The following is a 22,599-nucleotide window of genomic DNA, read 5'->3' on the forward strand; positions in this document are numbered from 1 at the left end:
ATTCTGAGCTGAATGTGAATGTCTTTGTGACTATATAGAGTAGTAAATAATTGAGTTTGATTAGGGAGAGGGACCTCATTATCCCCCCACCTGTGCCCAGCTGGTAGGGGAGGGTCGAAATGAAGCCATTAGCTGTCTCTCTTACTGGCATCTCAAAGAGCTCAAATACATCTGTGTCTTATTTTCTTTTCTGGCACAATCAGTCGAGCAAGCTAAGCAGGCATGACCGAATTTGGCAAGTTCCAAGGACTCTGGCAAAGTTACACAAGGAGAAGACGGAGGGCAGTCATTCTGGCTTCTAACTGCCCATTAGTCTAGAGAGTTATGTTTTTGGAAAATGTCTGTTGTGGAAAGCAGTACTTTGTCCAATGTCAAACACAGCATTCGCAAACAGCCCTCTTTGATGTCGAGTATGATTTGTCAGGAGGAGTCAGACAAAGCGCTGCATTCATGTAAATGCAGACTTCTTGAGATGATGAAGTAATACCTGAAAGACTCTGAGCAAAGGTAGCTTAAAGTAAGGCTGTACTATCATTAGGGCTTTTTCCCTTGGAAATTTTATTATCGCAACTTGACATACTCGATCTAATGGTGTTTCTAGGAGTTGTAGCTCAGCTGCCAGTTGGCACACAGATTAAATTTGGCATACAGTTCCTCTGCTCTGTAGCACCTTTTTCCTGTTTTGATATTATGTTTAAATTGCTTTGACTATTATATATGTGTTTTTCAAAGCAGCACCTCTGCTATACCTGATAGATTAAGGTTTGAAACATTTTTTAAATATCAGGCTTTCATAATACACTTACAAATTCAATTCAAAGCTTTGAAATGTGTTTTTTACTTAGATTACAGAAGCACTCCGCAAAAGGCCTGTTACCAGTTTTTACATGGGTGTAGGTAATTTACAGTATCTTTTAGAATGTTCATAAAATGCAAATTCAAGAGAGTTAATGTAGGTGCCAAAGTTCAGAAGGTAGGCTCCCAGGATAGTGAATAGGGAGGGGTAGGACCCCAAGAAAGGAGTCAGAGCAGGAAGCTGACTTGTTGGGTGTCTAATGATAGCTTATAGTAGTGTCAAAATATAGCCAATTAAACTCAAGAGCACAGAGTTATGCAAGGCTAACCTGAGATGAACAAAAGCAACATTATTTAGAGCTCAGAATAAAAATTGTGGCTGGCATAGTTATTCTGGTTCATATCACTGTGTACTTGTCTTAAAAATTACCCAGCTTAAGTTAAGTACATTGCGTCAACTGGGATTTTTAGTCTTAACTTGACTTTGTGCTGATCAGGTGGAAACTGTTCTTGGTCATTCGCAGACACTTTCAACCATGCCAACCATTTTTTGCAGCAAGCTTTAAGTGCCATAAATTTCACTTGAGTGTTAAAAAAATTGAAAATAAATTTTAAAAAATTGCTCCGGATTGGAAAGGTGGCTTTGGAAAAGTTTTTTTCTCATTCAGAACAGAAGCCTTTTGTCCTTTAAGTGTTGGGGTTTTATTTTGTTGCACAAACAGAGCCCATGGAGAGGACGCTGCCCGTTTCCACACTGCCTCTGAGCATCTTCCCCCCCCAGGCAACACCCCGGCGTCAGCCTGCCGAAGCTCTTGCCTCTTCTGTTGTTTTCTTTTTCCTCTTCTGAACCTTGCCACCCTGGCTCCAGCACTGAGGCTGTAAAAGAAGATGGAAAGCCAAGTTACCGCAGAATGATCACTATCATTAACATTCACGGGTGGTTCACTTATCATTCCTGACTGCACAGACATGGCAGCCGTTATGAAACGTCCACAGGTGTAGCACGATGATACATATTACATTGTGCCACAATGGATTTATGTATTCTGTAACAAAAGAAAAGTGTAATGAAAAAATACAGAAGGTAATCCTTTATTCCTCCACTGCACAATTTATCAGTAATGCCTGTGGATGATAAGTGCCAGGGATTTCCTTTGCTTGATTTAACCTTGTCACCCAGGTATGTTTTTGCAAAGTGACAGAAAATACAAGCTAAGGAATTTCTTTGGCTTCCAATTTGTAAGCAGCAGTTTTAATTGATTGAATAGCATCTTCTTGTCTGTCCCGTTTTCTAGTGTGTTGACTTAAAATAAAGGTATCACACGTTAGCAGAGTAAGCTAAAACGTGTAATTTATAATCGTAATTAAGGATATGCTGGAATTAGGTTGAGCGAGGACAGTCCGTGCACATTATCAATGCAGAGCATAACCGGGAAGCTGGCAAGGTGAGCTGGGGTGTGTATTTCTTCCAGAAGAGCCTCACTGTGCTATTTTCACATAAAGGCGGGTTGCAGCAGATTGATGATGTTTTAGGCGATCCAGTGCGGAGGGTGGCTCCAAGACTCCCTGCCTGTTTGACAGCGCTCCAGCACGCCGGGGATGGTGCAGGGCTTCTCCTCCTCTGCGGCGCAGGAGATGTGCTCTGACACACTGGCCTGACCCCAGTATGACGGCAGAATCTCTTTGGTCTGGGCTTAAATCTGCTCTCGGCGCAGATTTGTGGGTTTGCTGAGTGCTAAAATGTTGTTACTGAGGTTCTGCGCTGTATTGTTAGAGAAAAACAGCGCTGCACGCTTAGTGAGCCGGAGCAAAGGAAGGGGAGAATCACGCGTCTGAACTGGGACGGACGTTTCAGACCCTCTGGCTCTGTTCCAGAGCAAATATCCAAAAGTTTACAAATGCGGGGTGTGCTTTACATTTCACTGCTCTTGCCAAAGTCTCGCGTACTGGATAGCACACTAAATATAGTAAAACACAGAGCTTTTTCTTATTTTGCTTTGATCAGTAAAATAAACTTTTAAAGATTGTTCTGGGATGAGATCCAGCTTCTGAGGCAAAGAATGGCCATGGCTCAGGCATGAGTTAGTAATAGAGTGTCAGGAAAATTAGTCTGACAGTTCTCAGGCCAGCTGCTCAATAGGAAGAATCGACCAAGTCGGGATGGCCTGAAATGCGCGCAGGATCAACAGCAGCATGTGCTCTTTAGCAGCTGAAGTGTCAGGAATCAAAAGACAATCTTCTATTTTCAGGAGGTTCCAGATACGTGTTGGTATGAGCAGCCCCGAGCTGGGTCAGCCATGGTCGGTTGCTGTCGGTTGCTTCACGCCCAGCGGGAAGCAGGGCTGATCCAGGATGCAGCCTGGCTTTGTTTGTGGGAAAACACATTTGAAAAACATTTTGTACTGAAGGGGAAAGGAAAAAAAAAAAAAAAATTGTGACTGCAGTCCTGTTGGCCATAGAAGGTTTTGGAAGACTTTCCTCACCTTTGCTGTTGGGGTTTTTTCTGCAGTATTTTAATTTATTTTCCTGTATTTTGGTTGCAGTTCTCTGGAAACCTTCTTTCCATATTGCAGAGCATTATATGAATTACCTGAAGGCGCCAGATGTCTTTTGAATCGGTGTTCTGATGGTTGGGTCCAGTGTGCAAGGCTTTTCTTTAGCGCTTCATTGACAAACATTGTGTCATTTAAATAAAAGCACAAAGGTAGTTTCCTTTTTGTAATTATAGTATAATTGTAGAAGAGGTTTTTCACTTTAAAAAAACTACTGAATTTAGCTCAGCAGGTCAGTTCAGACTAGAGCTGTAATGACTTCAGGAAGGAAGGTGGACGACCGGGAAGCTGCTGAGCAAAGGCAAGATACTGTGCGGTGCTCGTGCATGTTGCAGGGCTCCGTAGCAGCTTAAGGGAAGGTTTGCTCATCAGTAAAGAGTTTAGGAAGGTCTCTGATTGCTGTATGGCATTAGTCAAACCCCCTGAATCCTTGGGCTGTACCGAGGATGGCAATCTCACCACTGCAGACATGGATGGTACTCCCTCATGTGGAGTAGTGGGCTCAGTTCTGCTCCTTCTGTATTAAACACATGGCAGAAATAAAGAGGGAAAAAGTGGATGCATGAAAAGGTTGGGAATATTTGAAGACGAGTAAGATAGAGTTATAAATAATAAATGGTCTAGAGAACATAAATTTGGGGCTTTTAGGCAGTTTCATTTTGCCAGGAACAAAGGGAATTGAGAATGAAATTCAGATGAGACTAACTCGCAACTGACGAGGAGGAAACGCCGTTTTATTCCGGTGACTTGTGGGACTGTCTGCCGTGGGGCGAGCTGCCCGAGGAGCTGGGGGATGCTCTGAAAACAGACCCATCTGATACCTTACTCACAGTGTGGCAGGAGTTTTTATTTTTTGTAATGCAAAACTGACCACCCGTTGTGGATTTCTTGACTGTCTCTTCAGCCTGTTCCAGCCACTCTTGGCAGATGATGTTGAGCTGAAAAGCTTAACTGGGGGTAAATAAGGTAGCTCTGTGCTGTGAGCAGGGTAAAAGGGGACAGCGTGTGCTTGCCATTCCGACAGGCACGAGAAGAGCGCGAGCGAGCTGCAGGACCGCAAGCCGGTGGCCAGTGCGTGCCCAGGCAGGGAGTTCGCTGGCCCCCTGGGTCTGCGCTGCAGCCAGTGGCCGGGAGGAGGTGTTACTGTGTGGTGAGGGCTTGGAGATGTCATTTAGTCATCTGGGCTGGGGATGCCACGTCTGTAGTGATCTGAACTCAAACTTGTATTCCCAGCGTTTGTGTCTTAAAGTGATGTGTAATATGGTCTTGTTTTTAATGATGTAATTGTGTTGCTTGGATTGCTTTTCACTGCCAGTTGCTTTCAAAAATATTCCAGCTGTGATATTCATATAGAGCTCTACTCCCTGATTAAAATTCCTAGTTGCCAGATACAAAGCTCCTCCTCCTGTCTAAATAGCGTTGCAAAACAGTTTTTTTCCATGCAGTGCAAATCTCTCCCTGTGGGTGCCTAGCAGCTCTCAAATTTCTGTGCCAACTGTCTGCAGTGACATCTACTGACATGAGCAGAGATTGACTGCAAGGTCTAAGGGGCAAAATTTGCTGATATATTAATCCAGTATCTCTTCTGTTATACTGTCATCTCCTCTGCTTCCCCAGTGATGCCACTTTCAGTATTTGCCTGGCGGTACCTTCCGTAACCACCCCCTGCTGTTTGCGGTGTTTCCCCAAATGTGGGCTCTCCAGCAGGCAATGGCCAGGACACGTACCCCGCTGTCGGAAACCTTTCTGGGAGATCTTGTGCCATGATGGTCACAAAAACGTGTCCAAAGAAAGCACGTTACTTACGTTTGAAATAATGCTATACATGAACAGTGCTGAAAAGCTGCTGTTATTTCTGAGTGTTGTTCTTCCACTTCTCCTTAATGATTTGTTACATCTGCCATCGGGACACGTATGAAAATGACATTGCAAACTGTTTCTCTTGTATGCACTGTGAAACGCCTAGCAGATACTTAATAATGAGTAGCTGAGGAGCTCCACAGGTACATTTGCTCATTTTTCTTTTTTAATGATGAACACAAATTGATCAAAAATAAAGATAAATTAGGAAAATCCTTACACACCTTGAATCTCAATCCATTTTTGTCTCTGCCTAAGGGAGTTTGCTCAGTTTCTCCTTTTAACTTACTTTTACAGCACAACTTTGTTAATTGTTGTGCCTAACAAGTCCTTTGCTTGAAACTAAGGAAAATTGCAGTGAGCTGCCTGATGATGATTATTTTGTAAAAATGCATGTGCATCTGTCTTGCAGAAATGCTGCTCATGGATTCTCACTTATTCAGGTGGACAGTATGAAGGTCACCATGAAGGATATCTTACAAAAGGCCTTAAAGAGAAGGAAGGGATCACAGAGAGGCTCAGGTGGGTTATTTATCGTATTTTCTGAAGGGTAGGGTGTTTTTCCATGAGCATATTTTGTATCTCTTTTTAACTTGTGAAAGATGCTCAATTTTTTTTCAGTGGGTATTGTGATTTTCAGCACCACTCAAAAGCAATTCTGTGCACAGGTTTGTGTTGTAGATACTGGCAAAAAGCAGACAGTGGAGGAGCTGCATAATGTTTGCTGCAGAGCAGTATATCCATAACTGCAAATATTTATTTATGATAACAAAGCCATTTGCATTCAAGTCCAGCTAGTGGTAATTTGAGATGATGGGTGGAAGTACAGTAAGACCAGTCCTTGCTAGAATTTGTACACTTTTAATTTATGCAAGAAAATGATGCTTAGTATGATTTTAAATAATTTAAAGGATTCATCGTTACTTGTAGTGAAAAAGAAAAATTTACTTTCTGCAAAGTTGTCAAAATAGTACTTTTATAGTTAAGACATATCAATGCTTAAAAAAAGGAAATTTATAGTACTTGCATTTATATTTTAGAGTAATGCTTTTCCAGGGTGTAAATGTGCATTCACATATACGTTAGTATATATATTTCAAAAGTATAAGGCTGAGAGATCTTTCCAGCAACAAGGAAATAATTACTGTGAGAAATTGCACCGAGTCTTGTCACGCAACAAAGGAACTTTAATATAAACCTATCTATATACTAGGTAAAGATAAGGATCTTGTCTTTGTAAATGAATGAAACCTCCTTATATACCCTTAGTTTTAACTATGGGAAAAGAAAATAAACCCTGTTCTCTTTAGAAAAAGTAGTTCAGTGCAGTTTTTAAACGAGTGTATAATCTGTCATGGATTTAATTAGCTATCTTCAGATGAGAGCTGAAGTTTTAATAAAAGTTAGAAGAGATAACACAGTGAAGGACACGGATGAGCTGTCTCAAGGCCATATTCCAAGGGAACGATAAGAGCTGTAAAAAATGGCAGAGGAGAGCAATTGAATGAAGCAATGAAAATCTGATTCTCGTAAAAAAAAAAAAAAAAAAAAAAAAAAAGGGGGGGGGGGGGGGGGGGGAGAGAGATGCTGGTAGGGGTGGTTGTAGATGAGACCCGCCAGCGTCTGCAGCAATTTGGCCGCTGGCCAGGAGTCATTGTTCACCCTCGGCTGTGGCGGCTCGGTCCAGATGTGCCAACTGCACGTTTCGGCTTTTGCCAGCTGACTGCGCCGTTTGATAACCAGCTCTCTGGATGCCCATCACTGGCCGCAGAGATAGAATTAAATGATGATGATCTTCCCACAAGTTGGGAGAGGAAACAATGCATATAAATCTTGATTTCATCTCAGCGTGAGAAGTCTTTATCCATCATCACTCATAATGAACAAGTCGTTAGCTGCGATGAATGGTGTTCTGTTTTTTTCAAACACCTCTTTTGTTCACTTTTTGGGTGACTTTTATTTATTTCCTGGGGTCAGATTTCTCTTCCCTGAAGGGAGGTGGCTAAAGGATTCACTTAGCTCAGTCTTTAAACTACCTTCCTCCTTCAAGTAGCAGATGTTTCACTCTTGGTCCATTTGAAATTTGGTTTTGCTTTTATTTTGTTAATTTTGCTTAGTAGTTTAGGAATGGAATGGACCTGTCTTTTATTCCTTCAGCCAATACATTCATTTCTACTGTCTTGTCACTTCTGCTCAGAAACCTTTGTAGTAACGGTATATAAGCATGTATTATTTGGGGTTTTTCCAATTGTATAATAAACCATTTCAATTTACTTTTTATAAATTATCCATGTGACATCTCACCTCTTTTGAGATATGACCATCATCCCTGCTGTGGATATAATCGCAGTAGAAGTCACGACTAAAAACCTTTTGGTTACTTATAAGTATGTTTACTTTTGAACATGTAATTGGATTTCTTGAAATAGTTGGTGTTGCTTGCAGATTTCAGTTGTGTACAGATATGTCCAGAATTAGGACCTGCAGTTGTAAGCTTCATGAATTGGAGTCACTGCGAGAAGAGTGATCCCTCTAGGGAAAGGTTTCTGCTTGAATTCCCATTTTACTGAATTTCATAAATGAAATACTTTTTTTTGTTTTATTTTTTAAATGTTGGTGAGCAGTCATAATGCATTATTGAAATTGTCATGTAATAGTGTCACATGGGTGAGGAGACTTCTCAGATTAGGTATTTATGTCTTAAATTGGTAAACCACAAATTAAACTTTTTTAATGAAAATTATCTTCCCTTATTCAAAACTTCCCTTATTCCCAGTTACTTCCCTTATCCAAAACCGTGATTCATCAGTCAGCACACTTTGGGGGGCTAGGTAGTGGAGTTTTGGAGGGTCTTGCCTGTCATCTTTAAAACAGCAGAAATTGCAGCTGTCTGCACAGAGGGATCCTCTTGCTTGCGCTGCCCTCTGCATCCAAAACAAGCCTTTCACAGTCCCTTCTGCTGCCATCAGCAGAGCCGGGTGGAAACGCTGCCTGGGCTAAAGGACAGGCTCAGGATGCCATTGCAGGAGGCATGGATAGACTGGAGCCGGGGCAGGAAAGGATTTTGTCATCATTCTTCATCTACCACCAGATTCTTCATATTTGGAGTGGATATGCCCCTTACTTTCACCGGGAGATGCACAGATAAATGGAATTTAAGATCAGACTATTAGCACAGTGCGGTCCTGTGCCATTGTACTTCAAGTCATTATTAAGCAGTGGATTAGGATGTCAAAGTTCTGAATAAAAGATAAGACATAATTTAAGAAAAGCATTTCTTCTCATTCAGCAATGCTTCCTTTTAAGTTGATTGTTCTGATTTTTAAAAAGTACTAACCAAAAATAGACTTAACATGTTTATTTAAAGCTTTTGTAATAGTTTAATGAAACTGAAATGCCTATGAACTTTTCTGCACATTTTCAGTATGCCTCCAGACCAGTCTTCACAGGACAAACAAGTTCATTATGTTTACGGCTTATGCTCTTTCCAAGTACTTGTATAAGAAATTGCTTTCTGACCTATTTTCACCACTGACTTACATGACATTTTTTCAAATTGGTCCTGTGTTTGTAGGAAAATGCAAATCTTGGTTGGCTTTTTTGGGTGAGGAAGAAATTGAAGAATTTTTGTTGTGTAGTCAGGAAGGAGATGTTCCAGCATGACCACGGCTAAAACACTAGACTAGCTTTCTCTGGTTTATTCAGCCAGTAGTCTGCAGCTTACAAGTAGGTTTTTCAACAAGCTATTGAGTCGCAAGTTCCTGAAAATCCATACGCGTCTGTCACCTCTGTGAGGTGATGACCTTCTGAGCTTCTCTATTTTTGATTTTTGTTTAAAAGTGCCATTACCATTCTTGCAGCTACCAGCCCTTGCCTACCTCCTGGAGCACAAGGCTGTTAATGACAGAAAGTTTCTTTTGACGAAGAGTCGCGCGGAGCCCAGGTTTCCCCACATTCTGTTTCAGCACGTGCACCGGCATTCGCATAGCTGTAGTGTGAACTACATTTGTAAAAAATGCCAATGTGTTTATTTCAAAATCCCTTTTGTTGAAAAGACGAAAGCCAAATAAAGACTTTTGACTGTAATTTAACTTCAAGCCAAAGATTATTTATTGCAGGAAGATACCGGTCAGTAGAAGGAGATAGAAGTGGGGTATAACCTTTGTTTCATAGAAAGTGGCAGGAAAAAAATGGAAGCAATATTCTGATTGCACCTAGCTCTATTTAGATATTATGTTAGATAAAATTATTGCAAACTATTCAAACTATTCCACGTTCCTTGCAGTTTTCCTTTCTTAGTGTCCCAAGGCTTTTGCCTTAGATGTATGAACTCTGACCTTTTTTAAATAATAATTTTTGAGTCAATCAACAGGAAATGCAGGTGGTAAAATAACCTGTATGTGTTATAGCTGAGAAAACTGCAGCCCTTAAGTCGTTTCACAGAGGACATGATTGTACTGAAGCTGTGCTTTGGGAGCCTGGTGACCTGTCCCACAACAGGCAGCAGCAGGGGGTTAATGGGAATACTGTATCATCTCTTGCCATGTGCCCAAATAACCAACTGGAAGAAGTATGTGGCAATGGCTGCAAGTTAGGGAAAAGCCTGTAACATCCAGTCAGTGCTACATACTGGAGAAGATAAATCTGCAGAGGAAATTGTTGAGGCAGATGTTTAATTAGTTGGAGTCAGGCTGGATAAATCAGGATAGGAACTGTCTATGCAGATATGCTGGTGTGCCTGCCTTTTCTCTGGGCTGGTTTCATTGTCTTTAAAAACTAACTGTTCTTTTTGCTTAGGAAAGAAACAGCAAAAACAGTCATACAACCTCTCTGTTATTGTAATGGATTCCCTTGTGTACACTCATAAAATAGAAAATGTAATTGATGTTTTCTTATGGTAATGAAAAATAACTAAGTAGAATACTTTATCATCAATTTGTTTAACCTGTTGCGTGCTCAGCAGCATGTATTGCCCATGCATATTTTACGTGAGAGCTGGAAATGAAACACTCTTGGTTGTGGAATGAGCTCCCAGAGGAGGCTGGTCTAATCCAGTGATGGACCACCTTGAGGAAGGTTCGGTGATGCCTCTCACGCAAGAGAGTTTTCTCAAAATAGCCACAATGGGAGAGAAAGAGGCTATGGATGGGGAGTTACCCTAACCACAGCGGGCTGCAGCAGTGGGGGCAGAAAAGCTGACGGCTCCCTTCAGTGCTGCAGAGACCTTGCTGTGCACATCACGTTGGCCTGGGCAGTGCTGAGATGCTGGGATAAAGGTCCTGTGGAGAACCCCAATATCCACAGATAGTTTAAGGACTGCTTTGTATAACCTTGCCATGTCTAGATCTCTTTGAGAATGTTTTTGAACATTGTGAGCACTCCAGCAGCTGATAGTTTAAATATAAAATTGGTCTGCAGTGTGGCAGATCTACAGAAAGGGAATCACATACTTGAAATCATGAGCATAAGAACTTCTCGTTCTTCCTGAATTTATCAGTGAAAATGTCAGATATGGTGCTGTCTGGATTTTGGACAGATACAATAATGGAGTCTTGAAAAGCCTTTTTAGAAGGGGAGATTTGGGTGGTTTAGTACTTGGTATAATTCTGCTCCCTAGAAATCAGTAAGAGTCTTAATATTAACTTCTAAAAAAGGTAGATATTAGGCATGCTTTTAAAATCCCACCCTCATGCTTTGCAGAGAGTTTTGTAGGTCGCACAGATCATGTTGCATAACTGTAAAATACCATTAGCAATATAACTTGATTTGCTTTACTGCTAAATGATTTTCCTACACAATCAATCTGGTGTCTATTTCTGCTGGTCTTACTTTTACCAATACTTACGTGTTACCCAGTTAGCCTAGGAATTTAGGTTATGGTAGATGTACATTTTAAATGCTACTTTTTAGGAAGGCACTCAGTTGGACCAAGGAAAGCAGTTTTTCCAAGATGAAATGCAGAGACCCTTATGTTCAGATACCACAGCACAGCTAAGACTGGGTCTGACAGCATCCCACTATGTGCAGTAGGCAAGTAGATCTTATCAGGCTTTTTATATCTGCACTAAAGCCTGCATTCAATATTTTCTATAAAATATGTTTGCGTGGCTTACAATTTTAAGAACATAAGAAAGATGATGACTTCATTCTTGATACTTTGTGTATCTTGATGCCATGGTGATTCTCAAATTAAATATGTGCAGGAACTATATGTACACTTGAAAGTTGTCTTCCTTGCCTTTGAGCTGTCTCATTCCTTTTGCTCTTCAACAAATATATTCTCTGGGATGCCAGTTGCCTTCTCCTCCAGAGCTTGACTGAATGGACTATAAATACTAATGTAAGGTAAACAAGAATGCAGAGAGAATGTGTACAGAGGCTTTGTTTTCAAACAAATTAAGCATTGATGTCAGTATATAAAAACTGAATGTTCCTAGGAGGAAATGAGAGACAAAACTAAACAATGTAAAATGCTGAAATGTTAGAATAATCCTGCCTGTTTCTGGTCCATGTCAGCGCCTCTTCATTTGAAATTTCTTGTGAAGAGAGAAGCCTTGTCTGATTAATCTTGTCTGATTTTAAGTAGAAATTCTTTGCAGGGTGAACATGCTACTGATTATTATTTAATAGCTGCTTCAAACTGCAAACATCCCTGAACCAGAAATGCTCAATCCTTTTAAGAACAAAATGCTATACGAGTTTAATTGTTATAAACAATACCTTCTGCCAACATTTCACAGACATGACCTGTATTTTCCGTAGGTTAGGGTGAGAGTTATTAACTTAGTATTCTGTTCAGTTTGGAGAAAGACTAATACTTTTTCTATAAATGAAAACAGCTGCTTTACAATAACATTCAAGTCCCTAACAGCTGTCAACTAGTGCTTTTTGCATTCTTTAAAATGTGCAAAGTGACCGAAAATAGTCTAAAATAATCTTACTAGTCTGGATAAGTGTATTATCTCACTGCCACAGGAAGTTGAATAAGGAAAGAGAAAAATTCAAGAAACAGGGATAGGACATAAAAATAAAAGCCTCCATATCGTATTTTAGTCTCTACAACAGAACCAGAGGAATTATAGCTGCAAAGGCCAGTTAAAATAATCCATTCCATCACCCAGTAACTCGGAGCTGTGGCAAGCAGCACAACTTATTACAAAACTGGGTTCTGTAGTGGTTTATTATTCCTGTATTTCAGATTTGTTCACACAGAGCTGTTAAGTTATCCTTCAGAACTTCAGGAACAGAAGCTCAAAATAAAGAGTGCTGCTGCAAGCATGAGGCTCATCTTCCATTCAGAAAGCAACTAGGGAAAAAAGATCTGAGTTTTGTTTGAAAATTCACTTTCTAACATATCAGTCTAAGCACCACTTTTAATGTCAGATTTCATGTCTTAAACATGCTTCTGAAACTGTTTATAAACACATTTTATTCAAAACTTAGACGGGAGATAAGCAAAAACTGCAATACAAAGATACTATTTCTGTGAAAAACCACTTATTGTCAAGCACCCCGCCAGGCCCCAGGGAAATCGTGCAGATGCCGTAACGCTGAAGGTTTTCGTTTAAACCTGTCCCACGATTTTTCTATTTCTGGAGTATGTCGGCAGTTATGCTTCTAAATACTTGGCATTGATGCTGTGGTGCTGTATTCGATTTGTCTTGTTCCTGCCTCCTGCAGATGCTAAGGAGAGCTGGCGTTCCCAAAGTGCCGGGAAGGGGCACGACGTCTCCGTGTCCCCGTGGCCGGAGAAAGGGAGGAGGAATGCGGGTCGGGCTGGCAGCGCGGGAGCGCAGCGGTGGCTACAGGCAGGGCAGGCTGGCAGTGAAGAGGCAGGACGGGAGCCGATTATAATGTGCAGATTTGCTCCCTCCGTGGAGCAGGTCGTCTTCAGTTGTGAAGGCAAATATATTTCTGTGGGGTCCTCAGCAAATCCGGTATCTAGAGCGAGGGCCCAGGGTCGCTGTTGCATGGGCAGAATGGCTCTCCTGAAACTACGCCTTAGATTTCAAACGTGGAATCTGCTTCCTGTTGTGCACACTTCCATTTTAATTTCTAAATTGTTGAAAGTTAGGTCTTTAAAGAAATGTAACACTGCAACTTTTAAAAACATCCCTAATAATCCCCAGAACAGAATATAACTCTTGTAAGTTCCTAAATAGATTAAACTCCTTGGACTCTTACGTGTTGGTTGCCTTGAGATGACTGTCGGCATTAATGAAAATTTTCCTTGTTGTTGTCCGTCAATAAATGCTTTCCTTTCATCAGAAGATTAAGACCCTGATGCCTGGCTGCTGGGAGTTCCCAAGGGACCTTGCTGTGAGCCCGTGCTCTCGGCAGGAGCGGAGTCGGCTGGGGAGCCCATCTCTGGCCCCCCCGCAGGACCCTGCCCGGCTCAGGGCAGGCTGTCCCTGGCCCCCCCAGGCACCCGGAGCTGCAGCTGCCCTTTGGAGCAGGGCTGGTGGGTCTCCTTTCCAAGGGGGTGCTTGCATGCGGCAGGAAAAAACAAACTATAGGGAAAAGTGCTAATTCTGAGCATCTTCTGAATGGTGCCTGCTCTCCCAGTTCACGGTGGGGGTTATCGGGGTGTTGGAAAGCACGGGAGAGGAGGAACTAATGGGCTGTAGGTGTTAAGGCCAGGAAAGAACCATTAAAGTCCTTCCTGATGCTGGCCGGCCCGCTGCACCGCTGGCTGGCCCTGCGGTGTTGGCGTTGGGGCTGGCGCGGCTAGAAACGGAGAATCCTGTTCCTTGGCTGCTCTTGCTGCTGGAGGAACTGCAGGTCTTGCTTGAGTTTTGCTTTCTCATCCCCATCTTGCAGGCAGGGGAATAGGACAAAAAGAAATGGCTGGAAAGGGGTGTGGTGTGTATTTTTATTGCTTATATATTTATTTATATATTTTTTTTAAAAAGGAGAATTGGGAGGATAAACTATGTAAAACCACAGCTCTGTGATTAAGGCATTTTTAAGAGATGAAGTGCAATTAGAATAACTGTCATTAAAGTTTGATAGTGTCGTTGAATGATGGTAACTGAGGAGTTTAAATTTAAAAGTAAGTATGTTAGAGTAGGCGATGCATATGTTTGCTCTGACTCTTTAAGAGACGGAAGCCCCAGCATCTGTGACAGTGAAAAGCCAATTAATTTGTATTTCCTTGTGTTTACATGCATGCTTTTCTGCTTAATGGTAGTTTTGAGTTTCTTTGGCTTTCAGTGCTTTGTTTTGGATAATTATAGCATCCCCGCAGAGTCTTCTGCCCCCAGTTATGAATGGCTTTACCTGGAAATACTTCAGAAATCCTGGTTTTCCTTGCATTAAGCTGTTTATATTAGCAGGATTTAAATTAAAAAGAACATCAGTATTTGCAGATCCTTGGTCAAGACTCTCCTGCTTGCTTGCCCCCCTTTCACCAAAGAGGCAACACAGTAAAAAAGGTATAAGTGTAAATGTGTAGCCCCAGTTTTCCCAGCTTTCTCCTTGTTTGGCGGTCCCATGCAGTGGTAAGGAGCTGGCTGTCCGGTCCTGCGGCTGCTCCTCAGAGGGGCTTGCTGATGCCGGGTTGTGGCTTTCCTTGGCCCTCCTGCTCAGCACCCTCTGCCCCCACGTTCCCAGAGCTGTGTTTGGGTCAGATGCTCGCTTGCTCTCTGCTGTGATGTGTGTTAGGGAAAGAGGAAGGATTGCCTGCTTGTTATTTTCATAGCAGATTTTCCTCAGCAGGATTGGTGTTGTGCAGGGTGAGACCCTCTGTGCTGGAGAGGGTGTGATAGAGGCTGCTTGAAATGATTTCCTTCTGCCTACAAACTCCATCTCTGTTTTGCAGCAGTAATAATTTATTTCAGCAAGCCCTTTCTCACCAGCCTGCTGATGCTGAGCAGACACTGACGTGACGGGGGGACGGGGATGTTGGTGTACGTGGAACAGCTCATCAGGGAAAAAAGTTTGTGAATAGTTTGTCAGAATAGAAATAGCTCGTTAGTCCTGTGCGTTTGGGCTGATGGGATTCTGGACATCAGCCCGAATGGTTGGGAAAATTTTTCATGCCTGGCCTCTGAAATGAAAGTGAAATATTGAACTGAGTCTATTTTAGAGCTGTTGGTATTGGAATCATACCTTTATTGGTTCTTCTGGATTGGTAATAAAGCTGTAATTTATGTGACATTTTAAATTCTGCAGTTCAGTGTTTGGATGATAGAGACTTTTTTGTTTACTTTATCCACTCTCATGAAGGAAGGCACTGCTGATACACTGGGTACATTCATGGGACCATCTCCTTCCTGCTAGTTTTTTGTGAAGCCTGTAATGGACCCGTCCGGGTGGTTGTATTGCCCCTTGCTGCAATACTATTACTTATAGATCTTATTAGATACTTATAGAAAGCACCTTTCCCACTTCATAATCCAAGTCAGTAAGACAGAGACCTCAAGGTGATCTGCATCACAAATAACCATCTGAGCTTGGATCGCAGGATGTTCACACTGGTGCCGTCTTTTAGGTAGCAGGCTGTGGAGGGGACGTAGGGTGTGTTAGCTGTAGTGTGTACTGCCCTGCCAGTAACCTGTACAGCTGCTTGCCCTGACATTGTCCCTTAAATTTGTGATTAAAAAAAAAAAAAAAAAAAATCTGTATATTGTATTTCTGCTATAGGTACCTTACGTTCTAGATCAAACATGATGATTTCTTTCTCCTTTCAGCTTTATTTAGAGCTGTATATTGCTAATGCAAAAAGAATGAAAGTCTATAGTAGCAATTAAATAAAGCAGTTCTGTTAATATTTTGCAAAGGCTGGTTTGCTGCTAGTTATGCTGCATGTTTTCTATTCTACAAAAAAGCAATGCATAAATGAAGTGTTTGTTTCTTTTTAAGGGGCTTTTGACTAAATTCTTTAATTTCACTGGCTGTCAAGGTAGTGTTAAGTAAAATGGGTTTGAACTGCTGTAGTTTTTGTGTACTGGACTAGATGTCAGAAACCTTTGCCATCACTGGAAATTCTGTCACTCTGGATTTACTATCTGTTTCCCACAGCTGAATTCTTAAGCAGTGTGATTTAACACCTTGGCTCTCCATCAGCCGGTCCTGGCATTTATTTGAATGCATTACACCACTGGTTTCCATAAACTATTTTACAATTGTTTCATATAAATGACTGTTTATTTCTACAAAAACCATCTGTATTTCTGCGGAGAGCAGCAGATAACTGTATGTAAAATTCAGTAATGTCACAACAGTGCAAGTTAAGAAAAAACAGATTGGACTAAAAAAAAAGTCTCATGCTTGGGCGTAATGTTAAAAGTTTGTTTTCACTATTTAAATATCTTTATTTATTAACCAGTATTTGCATTTGTAATGATAAAATCTTTATTCCACTTCAGAGGTGTTGAGGGGCTTTGGGGATTTTTAACGGATAAACAGATTTAAGATGTCCTCATAGTAGTAGGATTTGAGATGTAAACATTCTGGCTTTACAGCTATTTCCTCTCAAACTGTTTACATATTTTCTGTTGTTTTATTGTCATTGCCAAGCACACAATGGAATCCTTGCCCCTTCTGTCATGTTCTAAGAAAAATCCTACAGAAGGAGGCCTGAGACCTCTCTCTGTTCCCAGTTTCTGTGCTCTCCGCAGCGTTATCGATCCCTCTCCCTCTTCAGTCCTCTTTTGTTTATAGTCCTTGCCCAGTATTCATCTTCTAGCCCAGGGTCAGTGTCCGGCATTGATGGGAAAGCTGGTCTTCATCCGTGCCTCTCCAGAGGCAGACTGCGCCCCGGGGAGGACCTCCCGGAGGACGCTGCGATGCCTCGGTTCGTGTACTCCCAGCCAGCACCCAAGGAGCATCCACATGGAGCTATTTTAATTCTTCCATATGCTGCCCATGTGCTGGCAGAGGGAAAGCTGGAATCCAGTAGTCTTACACTTAGCGCGACTGATACTTTCTGACAGACTATTTGAAATGATAGAAATACATAAACCTCCTCTTTTTTATGACCTTGTAATAGCTGCAACATATTTCCAGCAAATATTTTCTATAGCAATAATAAAAAAGTGATAACAAAAAAATAAATATAAATATAGTTTAAACTCAAAAGAAATCACACTTTCAAAACCTAGGGTTGGAGCAGTGAAGCCATAAATCATGTATCCTTGTGAAAGGAGAAACCTGAAATAGGAAAGTACCCCAGACATCAACATTAAATGTTTATCAACTGTTTTCTTTTGACTACTTTCCTGTCTTAGTTCTGTATGTGGACAGAGCCTGAAACATAGCTCATGTTCACTTCTGCTTATTTACTGTCTTTCTGGCATCTACTGCCTTGGCTATTAGGCGATGACTGCCTAACTGCCTGTACATTTCTGATTTTTCACATGTTATTTTAGAATTACAGCCGTATGCGCAGGAGCACTCATGCCGGCGGCGCCTCCAGGTTAGCGCGAGTTGGTGTGACGCATCCTCGGTCGGCGCACCGCACCGTCCCCATGCAGCGATGCCGGCTCTTGTGCGAGCGCAGCCCAGGCCGTGTGGGAGAGGCGGGCGAGGGAGCGCGATGGGGCTGGCTGTACAGAGACGGGGAAATCCTCCTACAGCACTGTACAAACTTCGGCAATTGTTTTGGGTGACGGGCCAAAATAGGACATCCTTCACCACCATGGACGTGCAGGCTGTCTCATAGCTCTTGGCATAGCATTTGCTGGCTCACCGGGGACAGGTCTTCATCTGCTGCAAAACCAGACGAGTTTTACAGTTCTGCTGAAGTACGGTGGGGTGCGTACCCCTTTCTGCTGCAGGCCTCAGCAGGTCTGGCGTTTGGAGGCTGACGATGTTCTTGTGCCAGAGCATTTTGTAGAGAGTTGTCAGAGGACCTGTGCTAGGAGAGTGAGCTTTAAAACTAATCTGCAAACAGTAACCAAGCACCACGAGCAGACCGTAGTCACCAAGACATTTGGTAGAGGTCAGATAACGAAGATGCTGTACTGTTAAACATGATGTATAATAATATGTTGCTCGTATCTGCTGCTCTCTTGGGTGTGGATGGTGGCAAGTGTTTGTTGAAGGAGTTCAAGGAGAGGCCAGTATACCTTGGCATCCTTACCAGGCAAACTGCAAAATTGTAAAATGAAATTGTAGCAAAGAGCAGAATTAATAGATGACATGCGGACAAATGCAATATACTGAGGAGAAAAATCGGCATAATTTTTTAGAGCAGGTTGTGCCTCAGAAACCGGTGAGCAGTCTTTGAGGAAGTCAGAGACCATCTGAATAAGGATGATGTGTTTTATATAGCATGCTTAGATTTCCAAAAAAGATTTGACAAAGGCTCATAGAGCAATTAAGCTGTCACAGGATGAGAAGGAGGATCCTCACATGGATTAATAATTGATTAAAAGACAGGAAACAAAGAATAGGAATAATGGCCCTCCATTATTAGTAACTAGGTTACTGGTGGAGTTCCACTGGAACTGGTAGAACCTGCATTGTTCCGTTAATGTGGGGCATGGAAAAGGATGTGAATGCTGATGTGACAAAATGTGCTGTTGATACAAAAGAAGTAAGAATAGTGCAAATAAAAGCTGTCTGTGAAGCACTGCAGAGGTATCTCACAATGCTGAGTGACGGGACAATAAAATGAGAGAGGGAATTCAGTGTCAATGAGTGCAAAATAATATACATGGTGGAAAGCAGCCGTAACTGTATGTATACAATGATGGGCTCTAATTACCTTCCATCAGTCAAGAAAAGTATCCTGGAGTCATCATGGGTAGTTCTCTGAACACTTCAGCTCAGTGCTTAGGAGCAGTCAGAAAGACAAATTGAACATCAGAATTTGGGAAAGGAGTAAAGAACAAACCAGAAAGCATTACTATGCCAGTTCATAAATCATTATGTGCCTGCATCTTAATTGTTATATTTTATCTCAAAAAGGGTAATACAGAAGTAAAAAGATACAGAAATGGATGAGTGCAAAAATGGGTCAGACATGTGAAATGAAGAGGAGATGCTAAGGAGAGAAGATCTTTTCTAGTTTGGAAAAGACATGACTGGGTACAAGAGAAGTCTATGAAGTGCATGTGGTGGAGGGTTTTATCACGGTTGTTCAGAAGACAAGAACTGCATGCTCCGAAAGCAGTAGCTTGGCAATGGCTTTTTGAAACAAAAGGGAATTCTTTTTCTCATACAGTGCAATAAATTCTGGAGGTCAGTGTTATGGAAATCAGAAATTCAAAAGTGTTTTGAACGAATGCATGGACCATAAAGGGAGCAGAAACAGCTGACAAAGAGCATAGCTGGAAGTGGGACTTTTGTGAGAATTATAGGAGCTCTTGAGAGGGAGGTAAAGATAAGGGATAAATAGGACGTAGCAATGTGTTTTGTTGCAGAGACTAACACTGTAAAATATAGGTTCAGTTTTAAACTATTTGGGGTTTCTTGTTTATACGAGTCCTTTTAGTTTAGGTCTGACAACTTCACAAACATTAAATACTGAGGTAAGTCTTTCTATAATCCTTATTTTACCCTATTAACTAGTTTGGAGATGGAGATGGGTTTTGTTTGGGGTTTTGTTTAAAGCCTCATTCTCTTTTTAAGTGTTAGTGTTTGTTTATTGTGCAGATTCAACCCCTGACCGTGGTATTCTTCATTGCTATTGAAAGTTAATGGGGGAAAAATTGCATTCCAAACATTTGAACCTGTAGTAGCCATGGCTGAACTTAGTTGATCTCTGGTGATCGGTTCAATTTAGTTACGATTTTTAGCCATTAGGCTGGGGCTGAATGATGGTGATTTGGTTGAGGCCAAATGTCTGTAGAAAATTGGCTGTTTGATAAGAGCCCTGTTATCAGAGGGGGATACTTTCTCATTTACATTTAGATGAGTATTGATTATTTATTTACTCAGAGAAGTGAGATTCGTTCCCAATCTTATCTCTCTCGTCTCTGCTTGTCAGCAGAAAGAGAGATAGAGCTCCTGACATCAGCCCAAGATAACAGCACTTTGTAGTGAAGATAAAAGTTGGAATGGGCCTTTTTCTAGTCTTGACTGAAGGGATAAGTTTTAAAAATTAGAACTGATGGGTCATGCTTTCAAAACCCCATTCTGAAGGCTTTGCAGCTTAAATGGCAACAGAATTGGTTTGTTGTTATGCGGATGGCCATTCGCCTTTTGTAAGAGAGCTGCTTAATTTGATTATGCGGTGGGATCCTTCCTGGGGCACCTTTGTATTGTGCCCTAGGAAAGCTGTGGCTGTAGTACTGGGGGTTGTTTCCTTGTTCGTTTTTAATTCCTGATAAACCTTCCTCTGTTTAAAGGCGTATCTTGAAATAATGAAGTACAGTGGATATCTGTAGGCAGAAGCCACGGTGTGGACGGTTAAATGGGGATTTCAGCGGGAGGGAGGTGTGTTACGGAGGATCAGCTCCGCAGGCTTCAGGGATGGGGAGCGTGGCCCTGGGAGCGAGCAGCTCTGTCTGTCTGTCGAAGCCAGCCCCATTCCTCCACAGCTGCTGGTCTGTCGGTACACAGAATGAGTCTAGAAGAGAAAAACTGCTGTTGCTGGTCGTATTTGCAGTACGTGGCTTAGGCACCCGCTCCTGCGTGTGGGACGCTTTGCCAGTGGCGCGGCCCAAGAACGGAGAAGACCTAATGCCGCAGGCCACCAGATCTGATGGAGGAGGGGCCCAGAGAGAGCTCTCAGGCTCTCCTGGGCGGCCTCTGGGGCCCCAAACAAACCTCTGCTGTTTTTTGAACAAAAAGAGTTTGCTTGAAGGTATAGCCACTTCTCTTTCACCATTTTGTGGCTCGTTTCAGGCTGCTGCCTTGGTTCCCTCCTTCCTCTCCAGACACAAGAATGCTTGTTTCTCCAGCCCTGCTTGCTTTAACCCAGCAACAGTTTCTCTCTCTCCAAGTATTTGTGACGAAATTCCAGAACTAGAAGAGGGGTTCACATTCATTAGCTTTGTCTTCTGGATATTTTGCCCTGGTAACTTGAATTTTAACGTACTCGCTCCCAGTTCGGTGGTGGAACATAATACACATGATTTACTCTCCCCCCTTGCTCCAGCAAGCAGCGTTGTGTGAGAGCCCGGGGCTGCAGCCCCAGCCCGATGCCGCTGGATGCAGGACGTGCTGGAGCAGCCGTCCCTGCCGTCAGCGGGAGAGCTCTGCTTGGGTCGCGGGCCAGCATTGTCCGTGCCAGGATTTTAAAGGTTTGTTTTACAACTGCGAGGAGCATTTGCATCAGATTACAGAAATCCATAAAATACAGCTTTGGTATTACCACTTGAAATTTTGTTGAAATTCCCAGAGCAGTATTCTGTTCGGAGGCCATTAAATTACCTAATATTTCTACTACAATGACATCATTTGAACTTGCAGGAGAAGTCTGGCAGTAAAACTCCTCCACAGAATCAGCCTAACTTTTTTCATCTGTTGTGAAGTAGAGGTCATGTAAATGTGTACAGATATTTAAAATACATCATTTAAGAGTACATACTCTCTAAAAATCCTTTTACACTTTTTTATTAATTTCTTAGTATTTTCTTTTTAAAGGTGGCCTTGGTTTCTGATCTGTAGCTCTATCTCATTGCTTTATTAATACAGTCTTGACACAAACTGGATAAAATAATTTACCTGATCACAGAACTCTCAAGTTGCTCCAGATAAAAATCATCCTTTGACATTGGCATGGTGGTGTTGAGGGTTGTGATCATCAATGGCTCTCCGCAGGATGGCGGGAAGCTTGTTCAGCAGCATGAGGATTGTTTCTGAGGTGGGCGATGCTGTTCTTTTGAGTGGATCCAGCTGGTGGAACTGGATCCACGCAGAGGGATGGTAAACCGCTGCCAAGCTCCTGCTTTTAACCTTGTCCCCTTGTCATCATGTGCACATGATTCTCTGATAAGTTTAAGGCTTTGGTAGCGTTGACATCTGTCCTTTTGCCCCATCCCACTGTCTCAGAAACCCAGCGGCGCGTCCATCTCTCTGCGCTGGAGAGAGCGCAGCGCGTGGTTCAGTGCCAGTCCCCTGCAGCAGCTCTCGCGCAGCACTGAGCGAATGAAAGAAAATTGTACAAATAGAAATGATTTGGTGGATAGGTGAAGGTATAATACTTAAAAGTGCATTTTATGGAATGGATCTGCTTGGCTCATCGCACACGTGTTCTGGGTGCATCAACCCGAGAGGGCACCTGCGGAGGTGCCAGGCGAGGCTGGGGCTGGGAGTGGAGCCGCGGCTCTTGCTGCACCGTGCTCAGGGAGGCCTGCCCGACTGTTAATAGTTCCGAGAGAGGCTCATTTCACTTCTTCCTCTGCTCTGATTTTACATGGTTTTGGGTGGGGGTGAGAGAGGGGCTGTAATGAAGAACCAGGGAGCTGGGACGCAGCGATGGGCGCTGGCATCAGCAGAT

General features: G+C 42.4%; 1 protein-coding gene across 2 annotated transcripts in view; it reads left to right on the plus strand.

Annotated features, from left to right (window-relative positions):
- The window catches only part of MAPKAP1 (mitogen-activated protein kinase associated protein 1), a 98,710-nt gene that overhangs the window by 44,950 nt on the left and 31,161 nt on the right, over nt 1–22,599 (plus strand). For both annotated transcript variants that reach the window (XM_010566475.1, XM_010566474.1), the window contains exon 7: nt 5,620–5,729. In XM_010566475.1, coding sequence (XP_010564777.1) covers nt 5,620–5,729 — 110 coding nt within the window. The remainder of the gene's footprint in view (nt 1–5,619; nt 5,730–22,599) is intronic.

The sequence above is a fragment of the Haliaeetus leucocephalus genome, unplaced genomic scaffold (genome assembly GCF_000737465.1).
Source record: "Haliaeetus leucocephalus isolate CR32 unplaced genomic scaffold, Haliaeetus_leucocephalus-4.0 Scaffold212, whole genome shotgun sequence".
Taxonomy (NCBI): Eukaryota; Metazoa; Chordata; class Aves; order Accipitriformes; family Accipitridae; genus Haliaeetus; species Haliaeetus leucocephalus.